The sequence below is a fragment of the Paroedura picta genome, chromosome 12 (assembly GCF_049243985.1).
Source record: "Paroedura picta isolate Pp20150507F chromosome 12, Ppicta_v3.0, whole genome shotgun sequence".
In the NCBI taxonomy this organism is placed as follows: Eukaryota; Metazoa; Chordata; class Lepidosauria; order Squamata; family Gekkonidae; genus Paroedura; species Paroedura picta.
In genome coordinates, this window is record NC_135380.1 from 10,584,294 (window position 1) to 10,610,047 (window position 25,754).

At 50.8% G+C, this 25,754-nt stretch overlaps 1 protein-coding gene across 2 annotated transcripts in view; it reads left to right on the plus strand.

The window, feature by feature from the left end:
- Window positions 1-284: 284 nt before the first annotated feature.
- KIRREL3 (kirre like nephrin family adhesion molecule 3) overlaps window positions 285-25,754 on the plus strand; it is a 712,715-nt gene continuing 687,245 nt past the window's right edge. For both annotated transcript variants that reach the window (XM_077305782.1, XM_077305781.1), the window contains exon 1: window positions 285-687. In XM_077305782.1, coding sequence (XP_077161897.1) covers window positions 633-687 — 55 coding nt within the window. In that variant the 5' untranslated portion in view covers window positions 285-632. The remainder of the gene's footprint in view (window positions 688-25,754) is intronic.

Below are 25,754 nucleotides of genomic sequence, written 5' to 3' on the forward strand. Positions count from 1 at the left end.
TGCCTGGCTCAAGGTCACCCAGCTTGGCTGCATGAGAAAGACGAGTGAGATATCAAGCGTTACTGCTCCTCGGAAGTAAACGTGGCATCCAAAGCCTGGGACATGCACAAAAATACGGTTTGGATGGATGGCTTTGGCGTGGTGGGCGTCAAATGCCTATCAGTCCGGCCTGGACCCCCGCCCTCGGCAACAGAGCATTCTGCAGCGACGGGGAGCGGAGAGGGGAAAGGGAGCTCGCCCGCCGTTCCTCTTTAAACGCTCTCCCGGCGGCGGCGGCGGCGGCGGCGGCGCGTGTGTCAGTCAAGGCAGAGCGGCGGCGGTGGGCGGAGCTCCTCGGGAGGAGGCCGGGGCTGCTGCTCCGAGCTGGGGAATGGAGCGGCGAGGCGCGCGTACATGAGCCAGCGAGGCGGGCGAGGCGAGGCTGCCGGGGGAAGCCCAGCTCCGGCGCGGACCGTCTGGCTCTCGAGCAACAGCAGCAGCAGCGCCTGCAAGGAGCCCCGCTCGCCGGCCAGCAGCAGCAGCAGCAGAGCAAGAGGAGGCGGCGGCGGCGGCGGTTCAAGGCGGCCAGGCGGGCGGACCTGCCGCTCGGGCGTTCAAGTTCCCCGGCTCTTCCCGCCGCCTGACTCGAAGGAATGAGAGCGTTCCAGGCAGACCTGCTTCTCCTCGGCTTCTTCCTGCTCAGCCCAGGTAGGTCCGGCGGCGGCGGCGACTTCGGCGGCGCGACTTTCTGCAGGTGGATCCGAGCGGAGAGGAAGGGAGCCGGGCGGGCGGAGGGGGGCGCAACTCCGAGGACTTTGGCGGGCGAGCCGGGGGCTTCTTCCTCGCTTCGGGGCGGTCGGTTGGGCGGTGTGCGCGGGGGCAGCGGCCCTTCTCTCCCGGCCGAGCGGAGCGACTGCGGGGGGGCTTCCCGTTCCGTGGCGGGCTCTTGCGGGCGAAAGACTTGTATGGCGCTTGCGTGGAAGAGGAAGGGGGGGGCTCAATAACACCTTGGCGTGTCGTTTCAATGTCTCTCGATGTGAACGCCGCTTTCCGGTCGGTCTCTGGCCGAGGCGAGCTTCGGGGGGGGGGGGGGGACGGCGGCGAGGGCGCAGCCGGCGGTTCCCGGGCACGCTTCTCTAGCGGTCGATGCCGAGCGGTGTCGTGGCCGCCCGAAGGGGCGTTCAGCGGAGGGCGTCCGGACGTGCGGCTCGGAGCGGCGGGCTTTGGCCGTGGGGGGCGTCTCGGTGGCTGTGTGCGGTGGGTGGCTGGGCTGAGGGGGGCTTTCTGGGCACGCCGCGCAGGCAGCGAGAGAGGCGCACGATCCGGCGCGGGTGTGTGTGTTTGCGGGGGATTGCCCTGGATGCGCTGCGCCTGATCCCGCGGGGAGAGAGCAACCCGGGAGGCCGGTTCGGTATCCCTCCAGGGGCTCCGCGGGATCTAGCCTTGGCTTGCGAAGATTCGGAGAGATCTCGAAGTGGGTCCCTGTGTGTGTGTGTGTGTGTGTGTGTGTGTGGTTGGGGGGGGGGGGTCTAGCTGCAATGAACGGATTGCCACGCTTGTTCAGGTCCGCGGGGAAGCGGCTCCGAAGTCACTCCGGGGTGGCTTGCGGCGGCGTGGGCTGTCACCTGTGGAATACGAGGAGCGGGCAGCGCCGCGCTTGCCAGCCGCCCTCCCTCCCTTCCTTCTCGGGCCGAAGCCGTGCGTGCCATCTGGGCTTGGATGGCGACCCCCGGGTCTGGTTGCCCAGCGGCGTCGCTTTGGAAAAGCCCCCCCCCCCCCAGCTGCAGCAGGTCCGTCTGCTCTCGCCGTGGAGAGGGGCAAACTTTTGTCCTCGGCTGAATTGGTGCTCGGAGCCCCTCGGTCCCTTAGGGATGCGGGGAATTGCTTGCCTGGTTGCCTGTGGATGCTCGAACGTCGGGGTCCGCCAGAGCCCTTTCCCATCCCTTCCTCTCCCCCCTTAAAAGCAAAGAAGCGCTTTCCTTGGACTTTCGCCAACATAATACATGCCCATCGTGGCTCAGAAACGCAATCAGGAGCCCAGAGTTGTCTGCCTCCGGTTTCCCGGTACCCTGAAGTCAATGCATGTATTGGGGGGGGGGGGGACTTTGGAGAAGTTGGTTGGGGGGAGTTCCCAAATCAGAGTCACCGTGGCTTGGTGTTTCCTGCAAAGCCTGGCAGAAAAACAAACTCCAAGGAGGTTGCTGGCATCTAGTCTGGCTGAGTCTGTTTTTCCCCTCTGAAGCATCAAGTGGGTCTCTGGTAATGTTCTTGGAGGGGGATGGGCAGGGTCTTTCTCCCCCAAGGGCTGCTGTTGCCTGCAGGGGACCCCTTTTTCCCCCATCCCCTGCAGTTGGGTGCTGAGGAACTGGGTTACTAGCTCACTGGAGCATGAGCAGGTCACCTTGGCTCCCATGCCCAACTGAAAGCAGCCAGAGCCCTCGATGCCATCTTAGCTGCAGTCAGTTTGGGTCGCTAATACCAAACTCACCTGTGGTCCACTTAGAGGGACCTTGCAGGGAAAGCGGCGCTGAAAAGTTTGCATGTTTCCAACTGTGTGCCTGATTCATGGAGCTGACTATGCAAAGCTGCCTTGGGTTCATGTATCCCCTAGTTTATCTCACTCCACTGGCCAGTGTACAGGTGTTATGTTTCAGCAATGCCTTTCTGACTCACTGGGACTAATTTTTGCCTTGTGTTATGAAATCATCCCTCCACTGGTGGGATCCAGTTGTTTTGGGCTGTGTTACGCTACAGGCAGACTGCAGGCTACCTGTGGGCTTGTATTAAACTCCTGAGGTTTCACTTCATCATAAAAATAAACTGCCTGGTTTCCAGTCCTCATGGTTACATTTAGCTCTTTGATAACATGGCAGTGGGTGGTGGGTGCTGGAAATAGCTGAATCCAGGGGCAATCTGTGAGTTTAGTTAGGGAGCAAGCATCATTCCCCCCTGAACTGAAGGGTGCTTGCACTCGAAAGCTCACAAATAAATCTTTGTTGGTTTTAAAGGTGCTCCTGGACTCTGATTTTATTGTCTCCCCTGAACTGTACGACAAAAGTTCCTGAGTGTGTGTGTACGCATGCACGCAAGAGACCTGGAGAGGAGCACTGTGCTCAGAAAGCACAACAGACATGCGAAGTTACTGTAAACATCCCTGCCATTAGTAGTCTCTTACTAATTGGTGTACTCCGGTGTGTGACCTCTGTGTACCTTTGCAGTGTTCACGCGATGCTTTTGCATTATCTGGCCTGAGCGAGCGCAAGCACTTTGTGGGAGTCTCTGGTCTTTCTCTGGCACGCTTTGTGTCCTAAGGGTATGATGCCGATGTGCGTTCCCAGTGTGCAGTGGCCGAACAGGTATCCGTTTGACCCGTCTCAGCTGGTGTTTTCCAGTGAAAAGTGCAGCTGCCTTTTAAAGAAGAGCTGGCTCATACATTTCCGCGTCCCCTACGGAGCCCTTTCTAAAGCTGCTTAGTGGAATGATTTTTTTTAATGTTCGCGCACGTATCTCTGATACGCTCTTCAAAGCCAGGTTTCAATAGTCTCTTCGGAAGGCAATTTTCGGGCGACAGACCCACTGCACCTACCTGTGTCCCCCCCCTGCTGTTTCCCCTGGGGCCTTGGGCATGGAGAGGGGGCTGCGAAATAATTAATAGAGGTGATCCTGGAGAGATGGAGATCAGAGACCTGTCGTAACCGCAGCGAGGCCTGATTTCTGGTCAGATTGCTTGTGAGCAGTTTCTCTCCACCTCTTTCTGTGTGCATGGCTCCATCAGCAACAAGTGGGTGAGCAAGCTGGTTCTGAATCCACCAGTTCGGGCTGCCCCTTGGCTTCCGCGCCTCCTTTCCTGGTGGCTTTCCCCCCCCCCCCCTGTCGGTGCTGTTACTGTCTCTAAGCTGTCAAGGCCATATACACAGACACATATAAATAAAAGGATAATGTCACAAGGCAATTTACCTCCTGCTGGCCAAAAGACACCATGGTGTTCCTCGGTGGAAAAAGAAGTAGCCCTGTCACAGACGAAACATGAAGTTTGGTTTTCTTGGGATTGTCTGCCTCTCCCCTCTCCCTAGATCATGCCATTCTGCTTCCTGGCCCTGAAAGGAAGGGGGAAAATAACAAAAAACAGAGAGAGCGAGAGAGAGATCCCCCCTGCTGCCAGTCTGAGAAGGGAGCTTGGTGGCATCCCGTCACAGCTGAGCTGAACCTTTGCAGTGCCCTTGAGCCAAACGCAGCTGTCATGTGCAGAGAGCCCCTGGTGCTCCACACAACTGCTTTTGGGGAGGGGGGAAGAAGTGGGGTTGTATGCCTCATGACCACGTGGACCTGTCGGAGAAATTCGATTGCGTTTTCAAGCAAGGGAGTTATAGCAGGGTCTCTTTCGGGGCAGGTGAATAGAGAAGATTCCCTGGTGGACCATTGACTGAATGGCACCTGTTGAAACTGGGGATGGGGCAGCATCTCTCTGATTGGGCCTGCATCCCTTGTTTGGGGCCCAGTTTTGAGCCAAGCTGCAGCCTTGGAAGAACCACCAGCTTTTCAGCCTTGGCCCCAGCCTGCCGGACCTAGCTCCCATGGGAGATCAGGGCCTTTCGGAAGCTCAGTCCGTTCCTTTGGGCTTGTAAGCTGATGTTGTTTCAGCAGGCTTATGGTTGAGGCCGGCCTCACCGCTAGAAGGAGAAAAAAATCAGAAGATCGGCTCCCTTTTAGAAGATTCCCCTCTCTGGGTATTTTAGGGGTTGACTATAGTGTATACTGATTTCACTGATGTTCCTCACCATGAGCAGTTGGGCGGACAGGCTATAAATAAAATTTTATTATTTTTATTGTTATTAGCCAGCTCTGGGGCTGTTGTAATGTCCGCTCCTAAAAACAAAGACCTGGGAGGCACAGTTGACTGGCGCAGCAATGAGGGCCTCTTGCTTGAGGACCATCCATGACAGCTTCTGTTATTTTCATCCTGCAATCCATCAGGGCTCTCCTTTATGCCAAGAGTTGATAGATTCTTCTCTGACATCTCCCTGGACCCTGCTGCTTCCTATCGATACTCCATGCAGCCAGTGCCTGGCACCCCAGGGTCTGTCTGTGCTTCGGATGATATTTGGCCGAGACCTGGCATTTCGGCAAGAATTTGGATTGTGCTGGTCCAGAACCAAAGCACTTATTGAGATGTCCTTGAAGCTTCTCTGGGCTTTTGGTCTGGTTCACAGGACCACAGTTCCATAGTGTGCTTTATTTTGCTTGCATTGATTCCGCATGTCAGATGCACGGCAGATTTTGCAAGAGTGGAAGCTGTTGCCGGAAATCTCAATGGAAGAGGAATTCTCAAATGTGAGAGGAGCTGGATCTTCTGTGCCCAAAAAAAGTGTGTGGGGGGGGGGTTTGCTTTAGATGTATCTGATCCTTGCTTGTGACTTGTCCTAAGTTAGCTAAGCTGGAGGGGAAACATACAGGAAGAAACATCCAGAGAAGAAGAGGGATCTGGGAGGTTAGGAAACACGCTGGACATACGAACAATACAAAAAGGGAAATGGGTGATTCTGAGTAATATAATGTAATATCTGGTTGTGTTCACATTTGCTGCAGATAAACCTGTTGTTTTGGTGGTTCCCCCAGAAAACACCAAAATATGAATTGCAGATGTAGGGAAGAAGACCATCTAAGTCAGCAGTGGCCCAGCTGTGGCTCTCCAGAAGGCCAAGGACTACAATTGCCATTATATTTACCATGCATGATGGCAGGGGCTCATGGTGATTGTAGTCCATGGACCTCTGGAGAACTGCAGTTTGGCCATGCCTGATCGTGCCAATACCTTTCATTAGGATCAGCCCAATGGCATAATTGCACGCGAGCTTTCAAAATGGCCGGAGCTCTTCATCAGGTGAGATGCTGTCCAATGCACAGGGTAGAGTAGATTGTAAGGTCATGATTTTAAGACGTCCTCCTGCCAGCATATTGTGGATAAGTTGCAGGTTGCTGCCAGCCAGGGGCCATAGAAGCTCGAGCACATAAATGAATCAAATTCCGGTGCAACAAGTCCCTTTCCCTCTCCGGTGTCCCTAAACCTCTTGCTTGACCAGGGAGAATCCAAGTAAGGAAGCCGGATTGAGAGACGGGTGTCTAGTGTCTCTCTTAGGGGTGGTCTTAGTGAATTGAGGGCTCGGAGCAAAACTCGAGAATGGGGCTTTGGAATCACTGGGGAGGGGAACAGCCCCCTCCCCACAGCTCATTGCTGTCTGAGAGGTGGTGGGCAGGGTGGGTGAGGACGGTCCTTCCTACTGCCCTGTTGTTGGATCATTAGTAGGCTGGTTGGTGATCCTGCTGCCAACAGCTCCTGCTGTGAGTCTTTCCTCTGCTGGGGAAGGAGGGTTGACCACTCTGGGTGGGGGAAATACCTGGACTGTTGAGAATTGGTGTCTATGGGGGGGGGGGAGGGTCCATCCTCCCAAGCAGCCATATTCTCCAGTGAAACTGATCTCTTCTGTCTGGACGTGTAATAGTGGGAGAGCTCCAGGTCCCACCTTGTGCTTGGCAACCCTATGAGGAGGCTGGGACCAGCAGCAGGTGGTGGTTAAACAAGTCAGCTTGGCAGTCATCCCTCCCCAGTCTAGGGCAGCTGCCCCATTGCCCTGGGGCTAAGACCTCTGCTTTTGCATGCCTGCATATTGCGGCGAACATGATCGAAAGGCTGTTTGAGTCGGGAGAAGGCCCTTGGAAAAAAAACCCGTGCTACCAGCTCGTGAACTTGGTGTAAGCTGCCCCCTTAATGAGGCCTGTGTGGAAGCAGTTTCCCCGTCTCTCTGTTGTGATGAGGTGTGCGTCAGGACCAAAGACCTTTTTGAAGTGCCGTCCGCCCCCTCACTGCACTGTGCCGAGCAGCATCTTCAAGCCTAAACTCATGCACTTGGAAGTAAGCCCCATTGATTTTGGTGGAACTCATTTCCAGTGTACTCCAGCATGTAATTAAAGGATGCACCTGCTTGATGCCTTTTTCCCGGGGATCAGAGATGCTGCTTTAGCACATCACTTTCTGTGCAATGCCTGGAATTCAGTTGTTTGGGCAGCAGCTGGGTGCGGTTGGTGAGAGGGGTCTGGATCAGGGGCAGTCAAACTGCGGCCCTCCAGATGTCCATGGACTACAATTCCCAGGAGCCCCTGCCAGCAAATGCTGGCAGGGGCTCCTGGGAATTGTAGTCCATGGACATCTGGAGGGCCGCAGTTTGACTACCCCTGGTCTGGATCAATCACAGGGTGAGGTTGAAATGATGCAGTGCCCAAAGGTTTTGAGCTGCGTCTGGCCGCAGGGATGCCTAGAATAAACAAAAAAAAAAGGCCATCTGAACAAAGTTTGAGTCCCGTGGCACTTTTAAGACCCAAGAAAGTTTAATTCAAGGGATAAACTTTTCTTCTTCTGATAATGATATGGCTTGTCACATTTGTGTAGACAGATGGGGCTAGTTACAAGTCTCTTTTAATTACTCTGCTCTACAACTGGGAATGCCTCTGCCATTAATAACTAATCTTGACATTTGTATTCCCTCTACTATGTTTTTTGAACTGGTGATGAACCGAAAGGAATGAGAACAAGCTTGAGTGTATAAGGTTATTCAGGCAAGGCTCTTGAATCTGCTAAAAATCTTCACATATTTGTTGGATATTTTCATGATGCTGCGTACTAATTTCCTGCTCATTTACTCTCTCTTTATATGCACAGTCTAGTGATTTCTATGGGGAAGGCACTGGCAAACCACCCCGTATTGAGTCTGCCATGAAACCGCTGGAGGGCGTCACCCCAAGGGTCAGACATGACTTGGTGCTTGCACACGGAATACCTTTACTGGTGATTTCCATGTCATTGTCCGAAGGGGTGTGCATCCACACAGAAACTCCCACCCTGAATAAGATTTAAAGCTGCCCCTGGACTCAATCTTTGTTCTGCTGCTTCAGTCCAACATGGTAACCCACGTGAATCTACAGGCCATCAGAGTATGTCTTTGGGGCAATATGCACAGTCTGCTTTCAGTGTTTTTGCAAGTAGTCTTAATACACAAGCTTCTTTTGGGGAGTAGAACTAATTCCAAGTCAGGCTTTTAAGGAGCAGGGAGTTCCACCCCCCCCCCCTTGATTTTCACTGCATTGTCAATGCAGAAATGTTATAAATTTCCTTGGTGTCCTTAAGAGACTTGCAAAATACTCCAGGTAAGGAAAATACCGATGTGTTTCTTCCCCAACAGATGACCATTAGCCAAGTCTTTGGTGATATCTGGTCTCCTGGATGAGCTTCCGGGGCTCTTGCCCACTTTACCTCCTGGCAACCTCAGATTTGCAAAGGGCTGTAACCAGGAACTGTGGCCAGTTCGGGCTCCCAGACAAAGTGATCTGTGTGGGGGAGAGAAAGTGTTTCGCAGGCTTCTCTTCATTTGATTTTAGATCTTTCAGGTATGAATGGAAGGCATATTAACGTTGATAATGGCTTTTTGACATTTCAGCAGCAGTGCGGTAGCCGAGTCTTGGCGGAAGTGTTTTTAATGGACAGGGGTTAAAGGTTTGCTCTGCGAGCCGATCCTTACTTGGCCGGCATCTGTGAAAGCCTCTCCCCATTGAACGCTGTTTCCCAGTGACTCGTACGCTAAGATGCTCTCCTCCTTCGGTTTCCAAATGGGCCTGCATTGGTGTTCCGCTAATGAATGGAAGTGTGCTAATGACTCAAGACGGTCGATGTGTATAGTACTGTCTCTCCCTCTGCCTTCATTGCTCAGAGCAGTTCCGTAGCGTACACATATTTTGTGCATGGATTATATAGGGAGATCCCTTTTCTTGGATGCTTGAGGCTGGTCTTGCATTGAGCAGAGGGTTGGACTAGAGCAGGGTAGTCAAACTGCGGCCCTCCAGATGTCCATAGACTACAATTCCCATGAGCCCCTGCCAGCGAATGCTGGCAGGGGCTCATGGGAATTGTAGTCCATGGACGTCTGGAGGGCTGCAGTTTGACTACCCCTGGGCTAGAGGGTCTGGATGGCCCCTTCCGACTCTAGAAGTCTAGGATTCTAGTTCAGCAGTAGAATGGGCTGTCTAAGGAGGTGGTGAGTTCCCCCTCACTGGCAGTTTTCAAGCAGCAGCTGGACAGCTCCTTATCCTGGAGTTTTTAGGTCAGGGGTCCCCAACTTTTCGGCACATTGGGGCCGCATAAGCGTGCTCAGTGGCCTAAAGAGGGCCACATCTTAAACCAAAATCTAACACAATTATTAACCTACTGAGGGCGATAAGCAGCAGACAAACAGGTTGGAGGGCCGCACAAACAGAGGTCAGGGGCTGCATGCAGCCTACGGGCCTCAGGTTGGGGACCCTTGCTTTAGGGTGATCCTACACTGAGCAGAGGGTTGGACTGTATGGCCCCTTCCAACTCTAGGAGTCTAGGGTTTTATTTCAGCCATGGAATGGACTGCCTGTGAGGTCCCCTGCACTTGGCAGTCTTCAAGCACTGTCTGGACAGCTCTGTTCTCTACCATTACACCATGCTGGCCGTCTGCATTTGGACCACCAGACTCAGCTATAATAGGCTGTCATCTTTTTCCAACACCCTACCAGTCCCCAACTGGGAAGCCGAATGCTTGCTACAACAAGTCTATAGAGCACCACCATCTAAGCGCTTCAGAGTAGGCTGGCTTTCCCCCCTCTTTTTTGGTAACAGCTGCCACCTGTTAAAAGAAATTAGAATGGAAGGGTCTTGATGTCTCCCCCTCCTGCTTTCCACAGCCTCTTTCCAAAGGTATTCCATCCCACAAATGAGTACCAGACGATCTACTGCCAGGAGTCAGTAAATGTCAATAATACCTAAGTGTTTCCTTTATATCACTGCAATTGAGCATCAGCTTCTTGGAAACAAATGTCTCCCATAACCATGCAATGTTTAAGTATACGGTCAACGCGCCTAGGAAGATTAAATAAATGTCAGCGCTACTGTGAGCTCGGTAACAAGTTAAGACAGCCAAACTAGCGCAGAATGACCGCCGTGCTCGGAACAGATGTTGGCAGGGAAGAGCAAAACTGCTGGTTCGTCGCCCAAAATCTCTGGAGCAGAGATCCCGATCGAACAGGGACACTGGATTTTCTGGACCCTGTTTTTTGAACTCGGGCTTTCACTGCCCAAAGGACTCCCAAAGCAGCTTACAATCGCCTTCCCTTCCTCTCCCCACATCAGATACTCTGTGAGGCAGGTGGGGCTGAGAGAGCTCTGAGAGAACTGCAGATGGCCCAAGGTCACCCAGCTGGCTGCATGCAGAGGAGGAGCGGGGAATCAAATCCGGCTCTCCAGATTAGTGGCCACCATTCTTCACCACGAGCGGTACAGTAATTTAGGCGTAGCTGCCTTTTTAAAAGAAAAATCGAGGGGTTCATCTTGATGGGGGTATCAGTGTTGGCGTTGAATACGGAACAGTCTAAAGTAGGGGTAGTCAAACTGCGGCCCTCCAGGTGTCCATGGACTACAACTCCCATGAGCCCCTGCCAGCGTTCGCTGGCAGGGGCTCATGGGAATTGAAGTCCATGGACATCTGGAGGGCCGCAGTTTTGACTACCCCTGATCTAAAGGGGCATAAATAGAGGCCGGGAACAGGTGAAAGGCATGACGGAGAGGATGCTCAGCCATTCATGATTAGTTTTGGGCAGAAGCCAAGGGGCCTTAATGCTTCTACATGAGTGCACAGGTGGCGTGCATCGAAAGATGCCGATTTGCATCTCTGCCTCATCAAGCCAAGCTGGGGGTGTATTCTGAGGCTATCTACAGCTAGGCTTTTAGCATCTGGCCCAAGTCTATATTTACAGATCAGTCTGGTTGTTGCGGGGGGGACGGGGGACGGGGGGGTGAGACAGGGGAGAGTGCCCAACTGGGCGGCTTTTGCCAGTCCCCTCATGCGTGAAACCAAACACCCTAATTCTGTCGGGCAATCTTTCTGGCGCCGTTAACGTGTGTTTCGTCACGGTGTTTCCTTCCCCCTCTCCTTTCCGCGGCTGCTGCCCTGTGTAGAGCAGATGGCTAGGATGGGAATATATAGATATAGACCTATACCTACGGGGTCAGAGAGTGGAGCGGAGGCGTGTAATGCGTCTTCCACATTTTGATCCTGCCTTTCACGCAACGCCGTCAGTTCAGCGCTCGTGGTTCCTCTCCTCCTGTTTGATTCTCACAATACCCTTGCGAGGTAGGCCAGGCTGAAGAAGCAGGACGGGCTGAAGATCACCGGAATGGATATCTGAGCTTGAGTTCTCCCGCAACCTTAAGCAACCAGAGCCAATGTGGTGGTTTGAAGCCATGGGGGGGGGAGCGGGGGGAGAGTGATTTTCCAAATAGCTCCCTCCTAACCTACCACAAATAATTTATAATCTTGTTCATGTGTTTGCCTATGCTTTCCCCAAGGAGTATAGAGTGACACAGGCAGTGCTTCCTTCCGCTATTTCCGGTACAGCTTGATGGAGTGCTTGAGCGATGGACTAACATCTGGAGAACAGGGTTTGATCTCCCACTCCTCCTCCACAGGTAGCCAGCTGGGTGACCTTGGGCCATTCACAGTTCTCTCAGAGCTCTCTCAGACTCACACTTCTCTCAGAGCTCTCTCAGACTTACCTATTTCACCGGGTATCTATTCTGGGGAAAGGCATTGTGATCTGCTTGAAGACTGCTTTCGGTAGGGAAAAGCAGGGTACGGAAAGCCAACTCTTTCCTCTTCCTCCGTCCAAAGGTTGTGTGGATTGCCCATTGCACATGGCGCTGCATTGCTATGCCAGATTGCAGGTAATAGCACATATTTGTGCCGTTGGCTGAAATGAGCAAGAAGTCACTATACTCCCCCCCCCCTTTCTTCAATGCATCTACAATAACTGTAGCTGCAAGAGAGAGAGAGAGCAAAGAATTCCCCTCCTCCCCATTATGAGAACTGAAGCCTGGGTATTCATTTCTGCTCTGTTTGACAGTCGGGCTCCCCAGCCTCCTGCCTGAACCTCTCCACAGACCTATTCCATTCCAACCACGGTGTGCTGGGAGCAAACAGGCTGTACAATGTGTTTGCAGAGCAGTATTTTTCAGAAGAGTCAGGCAAGCCTGCTTACTGCAAGGAGGGGGGGGGGGGAGAAGGAGCCCTCCAAAGGGAATAGAAGTTTGTGAATCCGTTTTGACTTGGAAGAAAATTCCTTCCCAACTGGAGTGATCAATCATTTTGATATATATATATATTTTACTGAGCACAACTTCCAGGCTACAGAACTGCCGCAATTACAAACAGGATATCTTTAATGGCACTAAATAGTGCGCCGTTCCGTTCTCCGAGGCCTTGGCAGCCCTCCTTGTGCATAAAGCCGGAGAGCTCTTGTCTCCTTGCCAGAGCTTTAGTGGCTAGAACTCTGTTAGTGAACATCATAAAATGTTTTGCAGCATTGCCAAAGCAGATGAAAAATGGACATTGGTTTGTGTGTTTGTGGCGTTTGTACGCTCAAGTCAGGGCCACGCAACTTGTGACCCACCCAGCAGTGTGTTGCTGGCAGCGGAGAGCTTGGCTACGAAAAGTAGAGGGTCGGTGGTTAGAGCAAGCTTTCTCAATGTTTTGATCATTGAGAAACCCCTGGAACATTCTCCAGGCTTTGAGAAACCCCAGAAGTGGCGTGATTGTGCAGAATATGGTCAGGAAGCAGAGCTGTGGACACGCCCACCGGAGGCCCCTCCCCCTTCCCACTCCCTCTAGGCCCATCATTGGCCATTTTGGGAGGGAGGGGCAGGTCAACATGACCATATATGGTCGTATCACCTGCTAAAGGTTTAACAAATTTAAAAGAAATATAAAAAATTAATTCCATCATCAGCCATTGGGGTTTTTTGGACATTAACTCCCACCCATTCGGGAAACCCTGCCAGAGCCGTCAAAATGGTTAAAAGCCTGAGTTACAGAGACTAGAAGCTGGGAGCGATGCTCATGAGGTCTCTTTGGGTCGATTATTCTTCCTCAGCCCAGCCTACTTCTCAGGGTGGTTGTGAGGCTAAGTGGAAAGCAAGGAGAACGATATGGATTTTGAAGCCTTCACTCTCCTGCATGCCTGGTAGATTATGTTTGGCTTAGGGGTATGTGCGTCATGCTGGCCTAAACCCGCAGAAGGGGCAGGCCCAGACTAAGTGACTCAGCTTTCATTTGTGCGCATCTATTTCTTGATGCGCAGAACAATTTTGGCGCTGGGGCCAAAATTAATTTCAGGGACCGGCTGTCCCTACAGCAGCTGCCAAGTTGGTCGAGATCCTTTCAGTTCGTCTGCCTAGTTTTCTTCGTGTGACTTAAATTTGAGGCAGTCTACGCCTGCCTGCCCCACACGGGAAGCTAGGCTAGAACTTCCACTGAGGCGGGTGGCAGTTCAGTAACCGTTGCTTTAACGGCAGCTGTCCCTGACTGCCTTGGGAGGCATCTGCACAATAGCTTCTCAGTTGGATGGCATAACGACTTCCCTTTCTCTCTCTCTCTCCCCCTTTTAAACGGCGAATTTGAAAGTACCTTCCACGAGTTTCCATGCCAACCCAGCGGACCCCATGGCATGGCTGCAGCACCCCAGGCGGCTCCCTCAATGTCACGTTGGCACATGGGCCGCAGATGTCGGTAGCATTAACGGCGCGTGGAGTCCAATCCGCAGCCGGAGCGCCGGTCGCCCGGTGCAGATTAAGCCTTGCGATGTGGGGAAGATGCACGTGCAAACCCTGGCTTAGCCGGTATGCCCGCTGGGTGACCTTGGGGGTCAGTTGCCCTGTGTCAAGCCTCCTTACCTGCTGCGTACAGGTGTTGAGGATGAAAAAAGTTGGGCAAAAACCCCTCCTGTGCCACTAGACAAGACCGAGCGAGGCTGGGATGGAGGGTAGCCAGAAAACGGTTTTGATTCTAGCGTTGGCGCGAGAATCAGGCCACGCACACCGAGGGGCTGTTGGGAAAGGTAGCGCCCCTTCCCTTCCTGGGCTGCCTGTGCCCTGTGAAGCAGCACTGCCAGTTTCAGCATCTCAGCCAGAGAATGCCATTCATGAGCTGTCAAAAACAATGCGGGAGGGCAGGGTAGGGGGTAGGGGGGAGAATGAAATGTAAAATCACCCCTGATGCCTTTTGTTCTTGCCGAGATCAGCCTGCATCTGTTCCAGTTGATTGCAGCCTTGGCTCCTTTTCAGCTGGGCCAAAATAGCTGCCCGACAGAGCCACGGCAATTAGAAAGGGGGAAGGGGGAGCTTCCGAATAAATCCTTTGAGATCCCGGCTGCATTAAGACCGGTTTCCTTCCTGCCTGGCCTTTACCGCTGGGCTCCGTCGGCGGCAGCAGCCCTCGGTGACTGAAAGAATGTCCCTTGATTGGGGTCTGATTGATCACTGCCCACCATTAGCAGGTGACTCAAACAGTCCGATGGTAGCACACACTTTGTCCAGGGACCCCCAGCCGGGTGCTTGCCGCACCCAGGAGGCTGCCTGTGCATAAATTCGGGGTGCCTTAATAATGCAATCCTTTCGAAAGGAGGAGGGTGATCTCCACCACTTCCCACGCCTCCCCCTTAAAAAAAGAACCTACGTCTTCTGAATATTAATTTGGGTCACCCAGCAAGAGTTGGGCGGGTGGGGGGGCTGCTGTTCTGCGTTTGGCCTGTTGGTGGCAGCAGCAGCGCTTCTATGGAATCAAAGGCACCGCTCGGTCTTTAGGTGGGGGGTGAGCAAACCCTCGGAAGGGAAGGGAAGATTTCGGCTGGTTGAGACCGGAAGGAGGCTTGCCTCCGAGCCCAAAATTCTCTGGGGTCTTAAAATGCGTTTCTAGGGAACCGTCAGGTGTTGGAGGAGGCAAACCCATTTGTCGCTTTAGCTTTGGAGGTGCTATCTGAGATTGCTTCTTGGGGTTAAGAGCGGAAGACACCCGAAGAACCAACTGAGATACGCTGATAAATGATGTTTGTACTTATCGAAGGGTTGGAGGTTTAAAATGTGCCTCACACAACCATGCGAGACCCCTCTGAGGTTCTGGTCAGCGGCAAGGAGGCCCAATACTGCAGGGGTAGTCAACCTGTGGTCCTCCAGATGTCCATGGACTGCAATACCCATGAGCCCCTGCCAGCATTCGCTGGCAGGGGCTCATGGGTATTGTAGTCCATGGGCATCTGGAGGACCACAGGTTGATTACCCCTGCAGTATTGGGTCTCCTGGAGGACCACAGGTTGACTACCCCTGCAATACTGGACAAGGAAGGCATGTTTTGTTGCTCCCCCAATTCCAGATTTTGCACAGTAACAAGGCAGTCATTGGCTGCCGGTAGAAAGCAAGCTCATCTTGGGGGAAACATTCGTCTGGAATTAAACCTGTCCTCAGGTGCAAAGTGCATTAGAAGTGGATTGGAAGTGCATTCTTTCGTGTGCGCGAAAGGGCACAAAGTTTAAGCTTCCTGTTGTTTATGGGGAAGGTTGAAGTGTCCTTGGTGCTTCCAGCATTCTGAAGAGGAGTCGGAATGGGGCTTCTAGGAGGACAGGAAGATCAGCAAGGCTTCTTGCTCTCGGGGCCCTGTGACGACTGAAATGTCATGGCACGCTGCGTGAATAACCAGAGCCTTGTCGAGCCAGATGCGCGTGTGCTCATTGTTGTAACTGTCTCTGAAAGTCTACAGTGCTTGTTGTCATTTACATGGGAGCCACCTCTGCCTTCGCTGCTGGGAACAATTTCTGCAAAATGTTTGCTCTTTTTCGTCGGTCATGCTCCAGATGATGATGTTGGTTCGAGACATATGTTTTACAATCCACCAAGTAGCATGGTATTCGCTCACATCTTCCGAGCCCTTTTGAGATCAGATTGTTTGTTGCTGGAAAGGAAGTGGCCGGTCATGCAGATCTCTGCATGCATTGGAGCAGGGGTAGTCAACCTGTGGTCCTCCAGATGTCTGTGGACTACAGTTCCCATGAGCCCCTGCCAGCAGACGCTGGCAGAGGCTCATGGGAATTGTAGTCCATGGACATCTGGAGGACCACAGGCTGACTACCACTGCATTGGAGGTAAAAAAGACCCTTCTGAATTGTCGTCTTTTCAAGTATCCCCCCCCATCTCTGTCCCCAACTAAGCTGGATTGGTGCCATACCACTCACCATATGTGTGGCTGTCTCTCCGCTGTGTTTCCATTGTGCCCTTTTTGATCTTCAGGGGTTTAGTAGGCTGGATTCATAGCAGAGAGGAAGGGGCCACTCCAACCAAATGGGTATTTGCAGGGGCAGGTGAGATGCTGTACATGTGATTATTCCTTTACTAGGGGCCAAGCCTGTTGCATTCAGGAACACAACAGGTGCTAGATTGGGGGGAGGGGTAGAAGAACTCTGGATGGCCTCTCCCTCCACCCGGGACTTGGAAAGGCTGCAGGCTGGAAGCTCTGGGAAGGGAACTCATCAGCAGGGGCAGCTGTCATGCAGCAACAATCTGCAGCCTCCGAGCCTCAGAAGGAGGAGGGGATGTTCAGGGGTGGGGGTGGGAAGGCAGTTGGCTGGCTGCTGGACAGACAGGCAAGCTGGTTGGAGGAGGAGGCATGCAGGGGCAGGACAGCCACCCTAAGTGGGTGTTAAGCGCAGAGTGGCACTTAAATCATGAGACAGGCTCCTCCTCCAAGGCCTTACCAGAAATATATTATGTGGAACAGATGACCTGCCTTACTTCTCAATTGGACCCACAAGTGGGTTTTGCATCATTCTTGGCTCCTCAGTTTCACCCACACCCCATCCTGGTTCTGTGAGCCTAAGTGTTCTGCCATTATGCCGGGGTGATCCCCCAGTCTCCCCTAGAGCGCCCACAATTGCTGGCTAGTTCACTATGTTCTTGAATGTAAGGCTGTGGGATCGAATACATGCGTAAGAGAACTGAAACCTGATGACCTCAAGATGCCATTTGAAGAGAGCCAGCATGGTGTGGCTGTTAAGAGTGTCAGCCTTTAATCTGGAAAACTGGGTTTGATTCTCCACTCCTCCACCTGCAGCCAGCTGGGGGACCTTAGGTCAGCTTACAGCTCTCGTAGGGCTGTTCTTGCAGAGCAGTTCTGTTAGAGCTCTCTCAGCCCCACCTACCTCACAGGGTGTCTGTTGTGTGGAGAGGAAGGGGAAATTTGTTTTCAAACTGCTTTGGGGCAGTCTAGACCAGGGGTAGGCAACCTGTGGTCCTCCAAATGTCCATGAACTACAATTCCCATAAACCTCTGCCAGGATTTTCTGGCAATGGCTCATGGGAATTGTAGGCCATGAACATCTGGAGGACCACAAGTTGACTACCCCTGGTCTAGAAGAGATGGGGAGGATCACCATGACATAATGGAGCTCAAAAGTGCTTAAAATCCATAAAAGTATATATGTCACACCTAAAACATCTCAGGGAATATGCCAGTAATGCCAAACTAGTTCCGATCTAACGCGTCAGGATTGTGCTGATATTCATCAGAGGTCAATGCACAGATGCACACTGTTACAATGCTCAGCTTTTTACGATTTTCAGCAGGGGGGGTAAAAAACATCTTTGATCTGTTATGGCTGGGTCTGGTCCTGCAAGGTATTCATCTGGGACAGAATCCCCAGCCAGCAAATATTGCTTATTCCTCCCCTGGGTATTGGAGAATCCTGCTGCGTGCTTCTCTGCAAGAAGGTCCACAATGTACAACAAAGCAGATCGTTTAGCTTTTGCATTGCATTCCTAAACATTTGAGTCTGGAGCTTTATATTGCTGTTCCCAAGCACTACGTGGTGAATAGAGTTGCCAGCTCTGAGTTGGGAAATTGCTGGAGATTTGGGGTGGAGACTGGGGAAGGTGAGGTTCAGGGAGGGGCCTGATTCCCATGTAATAGCATAGGATTCACCCTCCAAAGTGGCCATTTTCTGCAGGGGAATTGATCTCTGCCATCTGGAGATTAATTGTAATTCTAACCTGGGCAGACAGCTCTACTTTTAGATGCTGGGCCAAAACATTTCATTTAACCCAGCCTGTAAATGAAAGGCTTGATCTCTTAAGCTTTTTTTTATTGTCCCGGAACTGTTTTATGGAAATGTTTTAATCTGTTTAGTGTTTTCCACTGTTTTCGTGCCCTGGCTGAGTCATTAATTGTTACTGTGTTTTTATTATATGATATTTTCCCTTGGTAAGTCACTTTGATGGGGTTCTCTGGAGAGGTGGCATAAAAACTTTCTAAACCAACAAACAAGTGACTTCACACAGACCGAGCTTGAGATGTTAATTAAGTCAAGAGCACTCTAACGTGTGTTAGGGTAGAACTGCAACCCGCGCTCTGCAGAAGACTAAATGTTTCTTGCTGGGGGCAATAATGGCTGCATTTTGAGCTTTAATTTAATTGAATGAGCTTGTGTTAGTTGTAAATACATTCACTTGGTGCAACCTTTAAAATGCCAGGGAGAATGAGATTGAATTGCACGGCACAATGCCGATATTTAGGACTGTGCTCTTTGGTGAAGGAGAAATCCTGTTTGCACCTGGAGGAAATCTGTGAATGCCGTTAGGTTACAGAAAGCTACCTGCTTGCTTGGAAACACCCAGTGGCATCTCAGATGGTAGGGAAGCCTGCTCCAGGAAATTCTTGAAGGATTTGGGGGTGGAGCCTGAGGAGTGCAGGGGTTGAGGAGGTGAGAGGTATAATACCATAGAGTCCACTTTCCAAAGTGGTCACTTCCTCCAGGTGAACTGGTCCCTGTTGCCTGGAGATCATTGTTGGAATTGCAATCAGCAAGAAATTTGATGAAGACAGCCTTCAAGGGCTGTTGGTCAGTTGTTTGAGCTGTACCTATGTGCTCACTAGTGACATCTATTGGTCACTCTGGGGTTGCAGGAAATTCTGAGTCGTGCTCTGGGAATTTGTTTAAGGTGGGCTCCTGCCAACTTCTTGTTTCTTCAAGAACAGCAGCTCAGTGTGAGTTTTGCAGAAGCAAGCATGTAGCCACAAATTAGGCTCTCTACTCTCTTCATCTGCTGATCTGTGACATGCCTAGTCAATATGCTGATATTTAACAGCTCTTTAAGTTTTTTGTACTCTGCATCATAAGGAGACAGAAGCAGATGAATATGATTGATTTTATAAATAATCTTTCCAAGTAAAGATTACTCTCTTTTAAACCTCAAAGTGCCTCACTCACAAAAGTATCCAATAACTGCACACTTGCATGTAACCCCAATTCCATGCCCAGATGATCTCCCCACCCCCCACCCCAGAAAACCCAGTCTGGCCTGGAGGCAATTTAACTCCTGACCCCAAAGTGGTGATCAACATTTCCCTGGGCATGCAGGAAAGGGCCACAAGAGCCAAGCACCAGCATGCAGTCCTTTCTGCCCACCCACTCTCAATCTGCTTAAGTTCCCAGACTGAGCAAAGCTTGAAAAGCTGCCAGATATTACTGTATCTTCAAGAAATAAAGTTCTCATAAACATTTGTCAGAGGCAAGCTTTCATCCAGAAACTAGCGAGGAGCACGTTCATCCATCCCCCCCTGCCATAAAAACTGTCTAAAAAAATCTGAGAAGTCTCTGTGATTACTAAGCTGGAGTCTCTATGAAAATCTGCAGCCTTTTGGAAGCTCAGTGGCTCTTTTCCTTGCGGTATTGTCATGGTACGGCCTGCCCCCGTGAGGTTTTGCAGACTCTGACCACACTGCAAGTTGCAAGGTGAAAGAAAGGGTGTGGTCTAATGGCCGGCCACTGGCCTTGCATGCCCAAGGGTATGGAGAACAGCTGTTAAAGAGAGCATGACACATGCCAATGGTTTAAGTCAGTGGTGTTTTGTGTTCTCATTCAAAAATGTGTAGCCCACCTTTATCCATAAAGGGAGAACACAAAATAAGTTGCAATGAAAATTAAACTCAATTTCGCAAGAAAATGTATATGTGTGTGTACAGAGTTGTTTTTTTTAATTAACCCTGCTATTCATTGCCCAAAGGCAGCTTAGAATCATAGAATTGGGAGGGACCTCCAGGGTCATCTAGTCCAACCCCCTGCAGAATGCAGGAAGCGCACCACTACCTGCCCATCCACAGTGACCCCAATTCTATGCCCAGATGGGGCTTAACAATCACTTTCCCTTCTTCTCCCTACAACAGGCACTCTTTTGAAGCTGCTGAGGCTAACAGAGTTCAGAGAGAACTCAGGTTGGTCCGGTGTCACCCAGTTGGCTTCATGCAAAGGAGTGAGAAATCAAACCCGGTCCTCCAGGTTAGAGTCTGCTGCTCGTAACCAGTGCTCCACAACACACTCGTGGTTTTTTGTTTTTCTACAGGCAAACACTTCATCTTCTAAAACATCAGCTTAACAATATAGGCCATCGCCCCCTAAGCCCTTTTGAATAGCATTTCCTTCCCTCCCTAAGAAAAACAGGGTTAGGTCTATTTCTCATAGTCTTGTAGTACCACACAAAAGAAGCCATAATTTTAAAAGGATCAAGACCAAGATCACCTTCCCGTTTACGGTGCTTTTATCTAGCATATTGCAAAAGTGCTCTTGGTGCGTACAACCACTATTTTGTGTGAAATGTTTCCAATCCATGACAACCTGCTTTCTAAAACCTAGATTTTCAAGAGTGTGCTTTGCAGTTATCGGATCTTCAAAATGTTATCCTTTTTCTCATAATACGGTGACTGCACAGAGCCCACTTTCCTGCTAAGTGAGACAGGAGTGCCTCTCCAAGTTAGGGAGTCTGGATCGGCTAGACTGGTACATAAAGCTTTCCCTTGAATCCTTTTTTGTTACTTGTGCGAATGATTATCGCTTTGCTTTCCTGCAGGCTGGGTTTCTGTAAAGTGCTTATGGCCAGCCGCATGCAGGGGCCCCCAGCCTACTTAAGTCTGTGGGCACCTTTGGTTGTTTGGTTGCAGGGAGGTAGAGCCAGTGACAAAACAGCCTCCTGAAGAAGGGGTTGTTAGGTGTGAAGTCGTGTCCGACCCATCACGACCCCATGGACAATGATCCTCCAGGCCTTCCTGTCCTCTACCATTTCCTGGAGTCCATTTAAGTTTGCACCAGCTGCTTCAGTGACTCCATCCAGCCACCTCATTCTCTGTCGTCCCCTTCTTCTTTTGCCCTCGATCGCTCCCAGCATCAGGCTCTTCTCCAGGGAGTCCTTCTTTCTCATGAGGTGGCCAAAGTATAAGAAGGGAAGCCATGCATAAAACGGTTGGTATAGGTCAAAGTTAGTGAGAATAACCACCTCCTCACGTTCGCACCATGTATCAGTGGCTTGTTAGACCCATATACCTCAATGAGTGACAGATCAGCACATCCAAAGATTGCATACACAATCAGAGGAGTAAGAAGACACACAAAAGGGTCTCCTGCTGCACCAGACTATCCACTTCAGTATGGTCCGTTCTAACCGGCCATGACTTTCCAAGGGCTTAACAGCAAGTTTGATACCCAACATCCATTTAAAGGGAAATACCAGCCATTTAAGCGCCAGCCCTGTTCTCCCTTAAACCATCCCTTCTCCCCTAAATCCTCCCTGCTTCAGACGAAGACACAGATGCCCATGATGACGGAACACTCGCAAAATCAGGCGGGAGACAAAGACGCTCCCCGCTCCCCGCGTGGGATTCCTCCAGCCCCCTCCCTTTTTTTTATTGTATCGCATTTTCATTTGAAGTAAATATCTATTTTCAATTAGCACACATTCCAAGAGCAACATGCATCATTTAGAGTGCTCGTTTCTCTTTCCCTCATTATTAGACTGGGAGTCATTGAAGTTTAACTAACAGCATTTTAAAAGACTCTTGCTTGAGAACGGCTGCTAATCTGCTCGCAGGTTGGTCTCCCGCCTTTCAGGAGGAGGAAGCTCTCTTACCTAAAACAACGAGGATGAAAGATGACAAGAACTTATTTGCTGGGCAATGTACCATGATAGTTTCTGACCACTGGTTTATTAGCATCCACACGGTTAACACTCTATTATTGTCGAATAATATTGTCGAATCATAAAATGGCGAATGCCATTTTTGGGCTGTATCAACAGGGGCATCACATGAAAATTACAAGATGTCATAGTCCCATTGTATACGGCACTGGTCAGACCACACCTGGAGTACTGTGTGCAGTTCTGGAGGCCTCACTTCAAGAAGGACGTGGATAAAATTGAAAGGGTACAGAGGAGAGCGACGAAGATGATCTGGGGCCAAGGGACCAAGCCCTATGAAGATAGGTTGAGGGACTTGGGAATGTTCAGCCTGGAGAAAAGGAGGTTGAGAGGGGACATGATAGCCCTCTTTAAGTATTTGAAAGGTTGTCACTTGGAGGAGGGCAGGATGCTGTTTCTGTTGTCTGCAGAGGAGAGGACACCCAGTAATGGGTTTAAACTTCAAGTACAACGATATAGGCTTGATATCAGGAAAAAAATTTCACAGTCTGGATCCTGCCTAGATCTCCATGGACTGGACCTCACTGTAGTCTCTGTGCAGCATTGCAAATACGCATTTGATCCAAGTTAAGTTGCAACGAGAAGTCGCAATTTACTTCTCTCAATATGTCTGTCGTTTTGCTTTGAACCCAGCCTGAGTGGCACATTAAAAAGGACCCCGGATGGCCAACCTGGTTGGGAGATTTGGAATTGGAGCATAGGGAGGGGGTTCAGTAGGGATCTAGCACCCTAGAAAGCAGTCATCTTAAGTGACCTCACTTGCCTGGAGATCAGCTGTAATTCAAGGAGACCCCAGGCCTTTCCCGGAGGTTGGCAACAGTAGACCCTGAAATAACAAGTAGGGCAGGAGAAGTTGGGAGAAACCATGAATTCCACCTCTGGTAATAATTGAGTTAATATTTTAGGAGAGGTCCAGGTGTCGATTTTTTTCATAGAGCTTTATTAACCGGGTCAAAAATCAGCAAAAAATCAGTACCATGATGGGCCTGGAAGGGTTTCCCAAATGGGTGGGAGCTAATTCATTTCTTATATATATTTTTGATTTGTTAAATATCTTATGGGGTGGTGATATGACCACATATGGTCATGCTGACCCACCCTCCTCCCTCCCGAAATGGCCAACGATGGGCCTGGAGGGGGTGGGGAGAGGAAGGGAGTGTGCACAGCTATGCTTCCCAACCATATTATAGAATCATAGAGTTGGAAGGGGCCAAAGGCCATCTAGTCCAACCCCCTGCTCAACGCGGGATCAGCCCTAAGCATCCTAAAGCATCACATTCTGCATCATCTCACCACTTCTGGGAGTTTCTGAAGCCTGAAGAATATTTCAGGGATTTCTCAATAGTAAAAAAAGTTGTAGGACTCCAGACTCACCCGACACAAGCGTTCCCCCTGCATTCGCATGCACTGCTCGCCTCTCTGCCAACGAAGCGAAGTTATAAACATAACGGCACTATTATACTTCTCTCATTATCCCTCATTTTTATCGGGCGGCCTCATTAAGTTAAGAACCTTCAATTCTTAACTGCCTCTCTTAGCTTCCCATGGGGCGGGGGGGGGAGGGGTCGGCCTCTATTTTGTCATCAATCACCCCTTTATTAAACACACAAAACCCAAATAATAATAATAAAAGAATTGACTCTCCTCTCCCGATCCTGCCCATCAATCAGATCTATTGCCTCTCAGGACCTCCATTTGCTGCCGCTGGTGCACAGGGGCCAGATGAATGTCATCGACACCTTTTTAATCACCGGGAATTTCTAATGTAATTATGAGCAGCTTAAGGGCTCTTTCCGAAGGAAGAGGCAGAAGGGGAAGGAGACTCCGGCCCCGTCTCCCTCCGGCACTGCCTGACAAAAAACCGAAGCGGATGGAGCCAAACAGACTGAAAGGAAAACAGGTGGTCTGACACAAACATTCCTGAGCGGAGGGGATGCAAACTTAATTTGTACCCCATGTTTGGATCCAGGGTGGCTTAATGTGAAATAACAAAAGAAAATTGCCCAAACTATTCAATTAAAGTGTACCATTTAGTTGAGATGCATTTTCTCCCTCCTTTCAAACAATCCTTCCACCACCAGTGGGAAAATCACTTTAGAAATTATTTCCCCTTCCAGTTTCACAGAACTGTTTGCTCACACACTTTTTAAACCATCTCCTTAGTGCTTTTGTTGAAGACGCACATACCCTTAGAGAGCCAGCTTGGTGCAGTGGTTAGGAGTGTGGACTTCTAATCTGGCAATCCGGGTTTGATTCTGCGCTCCCCCACGTGCCGCCAGCTGGGTGCCCTTGGGCTCACCATGGCACTGATAAAACTGTTCTGACCGGGCAGTGATATCAGGGCTCTCTCAGCCTCACCCACCACACAGGGTGTCTGTTGTGGGGAGAGGAAAGGGAAGGCGACTGTAAGCCGCTCTGAGCCTCCTTCGGATAGAGAAAAGTGGCAGATTAGAACCAACTCTTCTTCTGCTGCTGCTTCTGTTGCGGCTGCTGCTGCTTTGGGTCTCCAGTGGGAGGAGAGAAGTGGGTAAAGGTATCCCCTGTGCAAGCACTGAGTCATTGTGACACCCTCTGGCGTTTCCTTGGCAGACTCAATACGGGGTGGTTTGCCATTCCCTTCCCCAGTCATTACCGTTTACCCCCCAGCAAGCTGGGTACTCATTTTACCGACCTCGGAAGGATGGAAGGCTGAGTCGACCTTGAGCCGGCTGCTGGGATTGAACTCCCAGCCTCATGGGCAGAGCTTCAGACTGCATGTCTGCTGCCTTACCACTCTACACCACGAGAGGCTCTTAAGTGGGGTATAAGTATGTAAAGAAATAAACAAATGCTCCTCGGTCCATTTGTGTCCTGCCGTTCTTCTAAGGAATGGAGTAGCTGCCCCACCTCCTTTCTATCTTCTTAACAACCCTGTAAGGTAGGATAGGCTGAAAACATATGACTGGTCCAAGGTCACCCAGTGAGCCAGCTTGTATACTTGTTAAGAATGGTGGCTTCTAATCTGCAGAGCCAGGTTTGGCTTCCTGCTGACTCCACCTGCAGCCAGCTGAGCGTCCTTTTGCTAGTCACAGTCCTGTTAGAGCTGTTCTTACAGCAGTTTTGTCAGAGCTCTCTCAACCCCACGTACCTCACAGGGTGTCTGCTCTGGGGAGAGGCAGTGAAGGCAATTGTAAGCCACTTTGAGACTCCATTGGGTAATAAAAAGTGGGGTACAAAAAGTGAGCTGGCAGGGGTTCATGGGAATTGTAGTCTATGGGCATCTGGAGAGCTTCACTCCCCCCCCCCTCAGGTCTGTACCAGTGAGGTCCCTTCCTGGACCCCAATCCCAAATCTCTAGGTAGTTTGCAATGCACAGTTGGCAACCCTCAGTACTTGGGTGTCAATCCCTGCCTTTTGCCTCTTGCATTGCCTATTGCACATTGGCCAGTCGTTTTGCTCAGGCGCGACACTTGGCCATGCTTGCATATTTATGAGTTTCAAAATATCCTTCAAAGTCTCCAGGTTTTTCTTAACCCGAAGCCGGCAATTCTAGTCCAAGCATGAGGGTGCTGGAGTCGGGCTCAGCATGGGCAGGGCACGGACAATTGTGTGCATCAGAGGTCTAACCGTCGGCAATGCCACCTTAGTATCCTGTCCTTTGAGTGGCACGTCTGGGTCCAAGAAACAGCTAAAGTCTTTACATGATGCTTCTAGAGCAGGTTTACTGACCAGGAGCATTGGTAGTTGGACATTCAGTTGGCAGTCCCAGAGTCCATAACCAGCAGCTTTTTCCAGGGGCTTTGCATCCCAAGCTGTCAGCTTTTGCCCCCCCCCCCCTTCTCAAGAAAGGTTGAACTGTCAGTGCTCCTAAACAAAAGGTCCCATC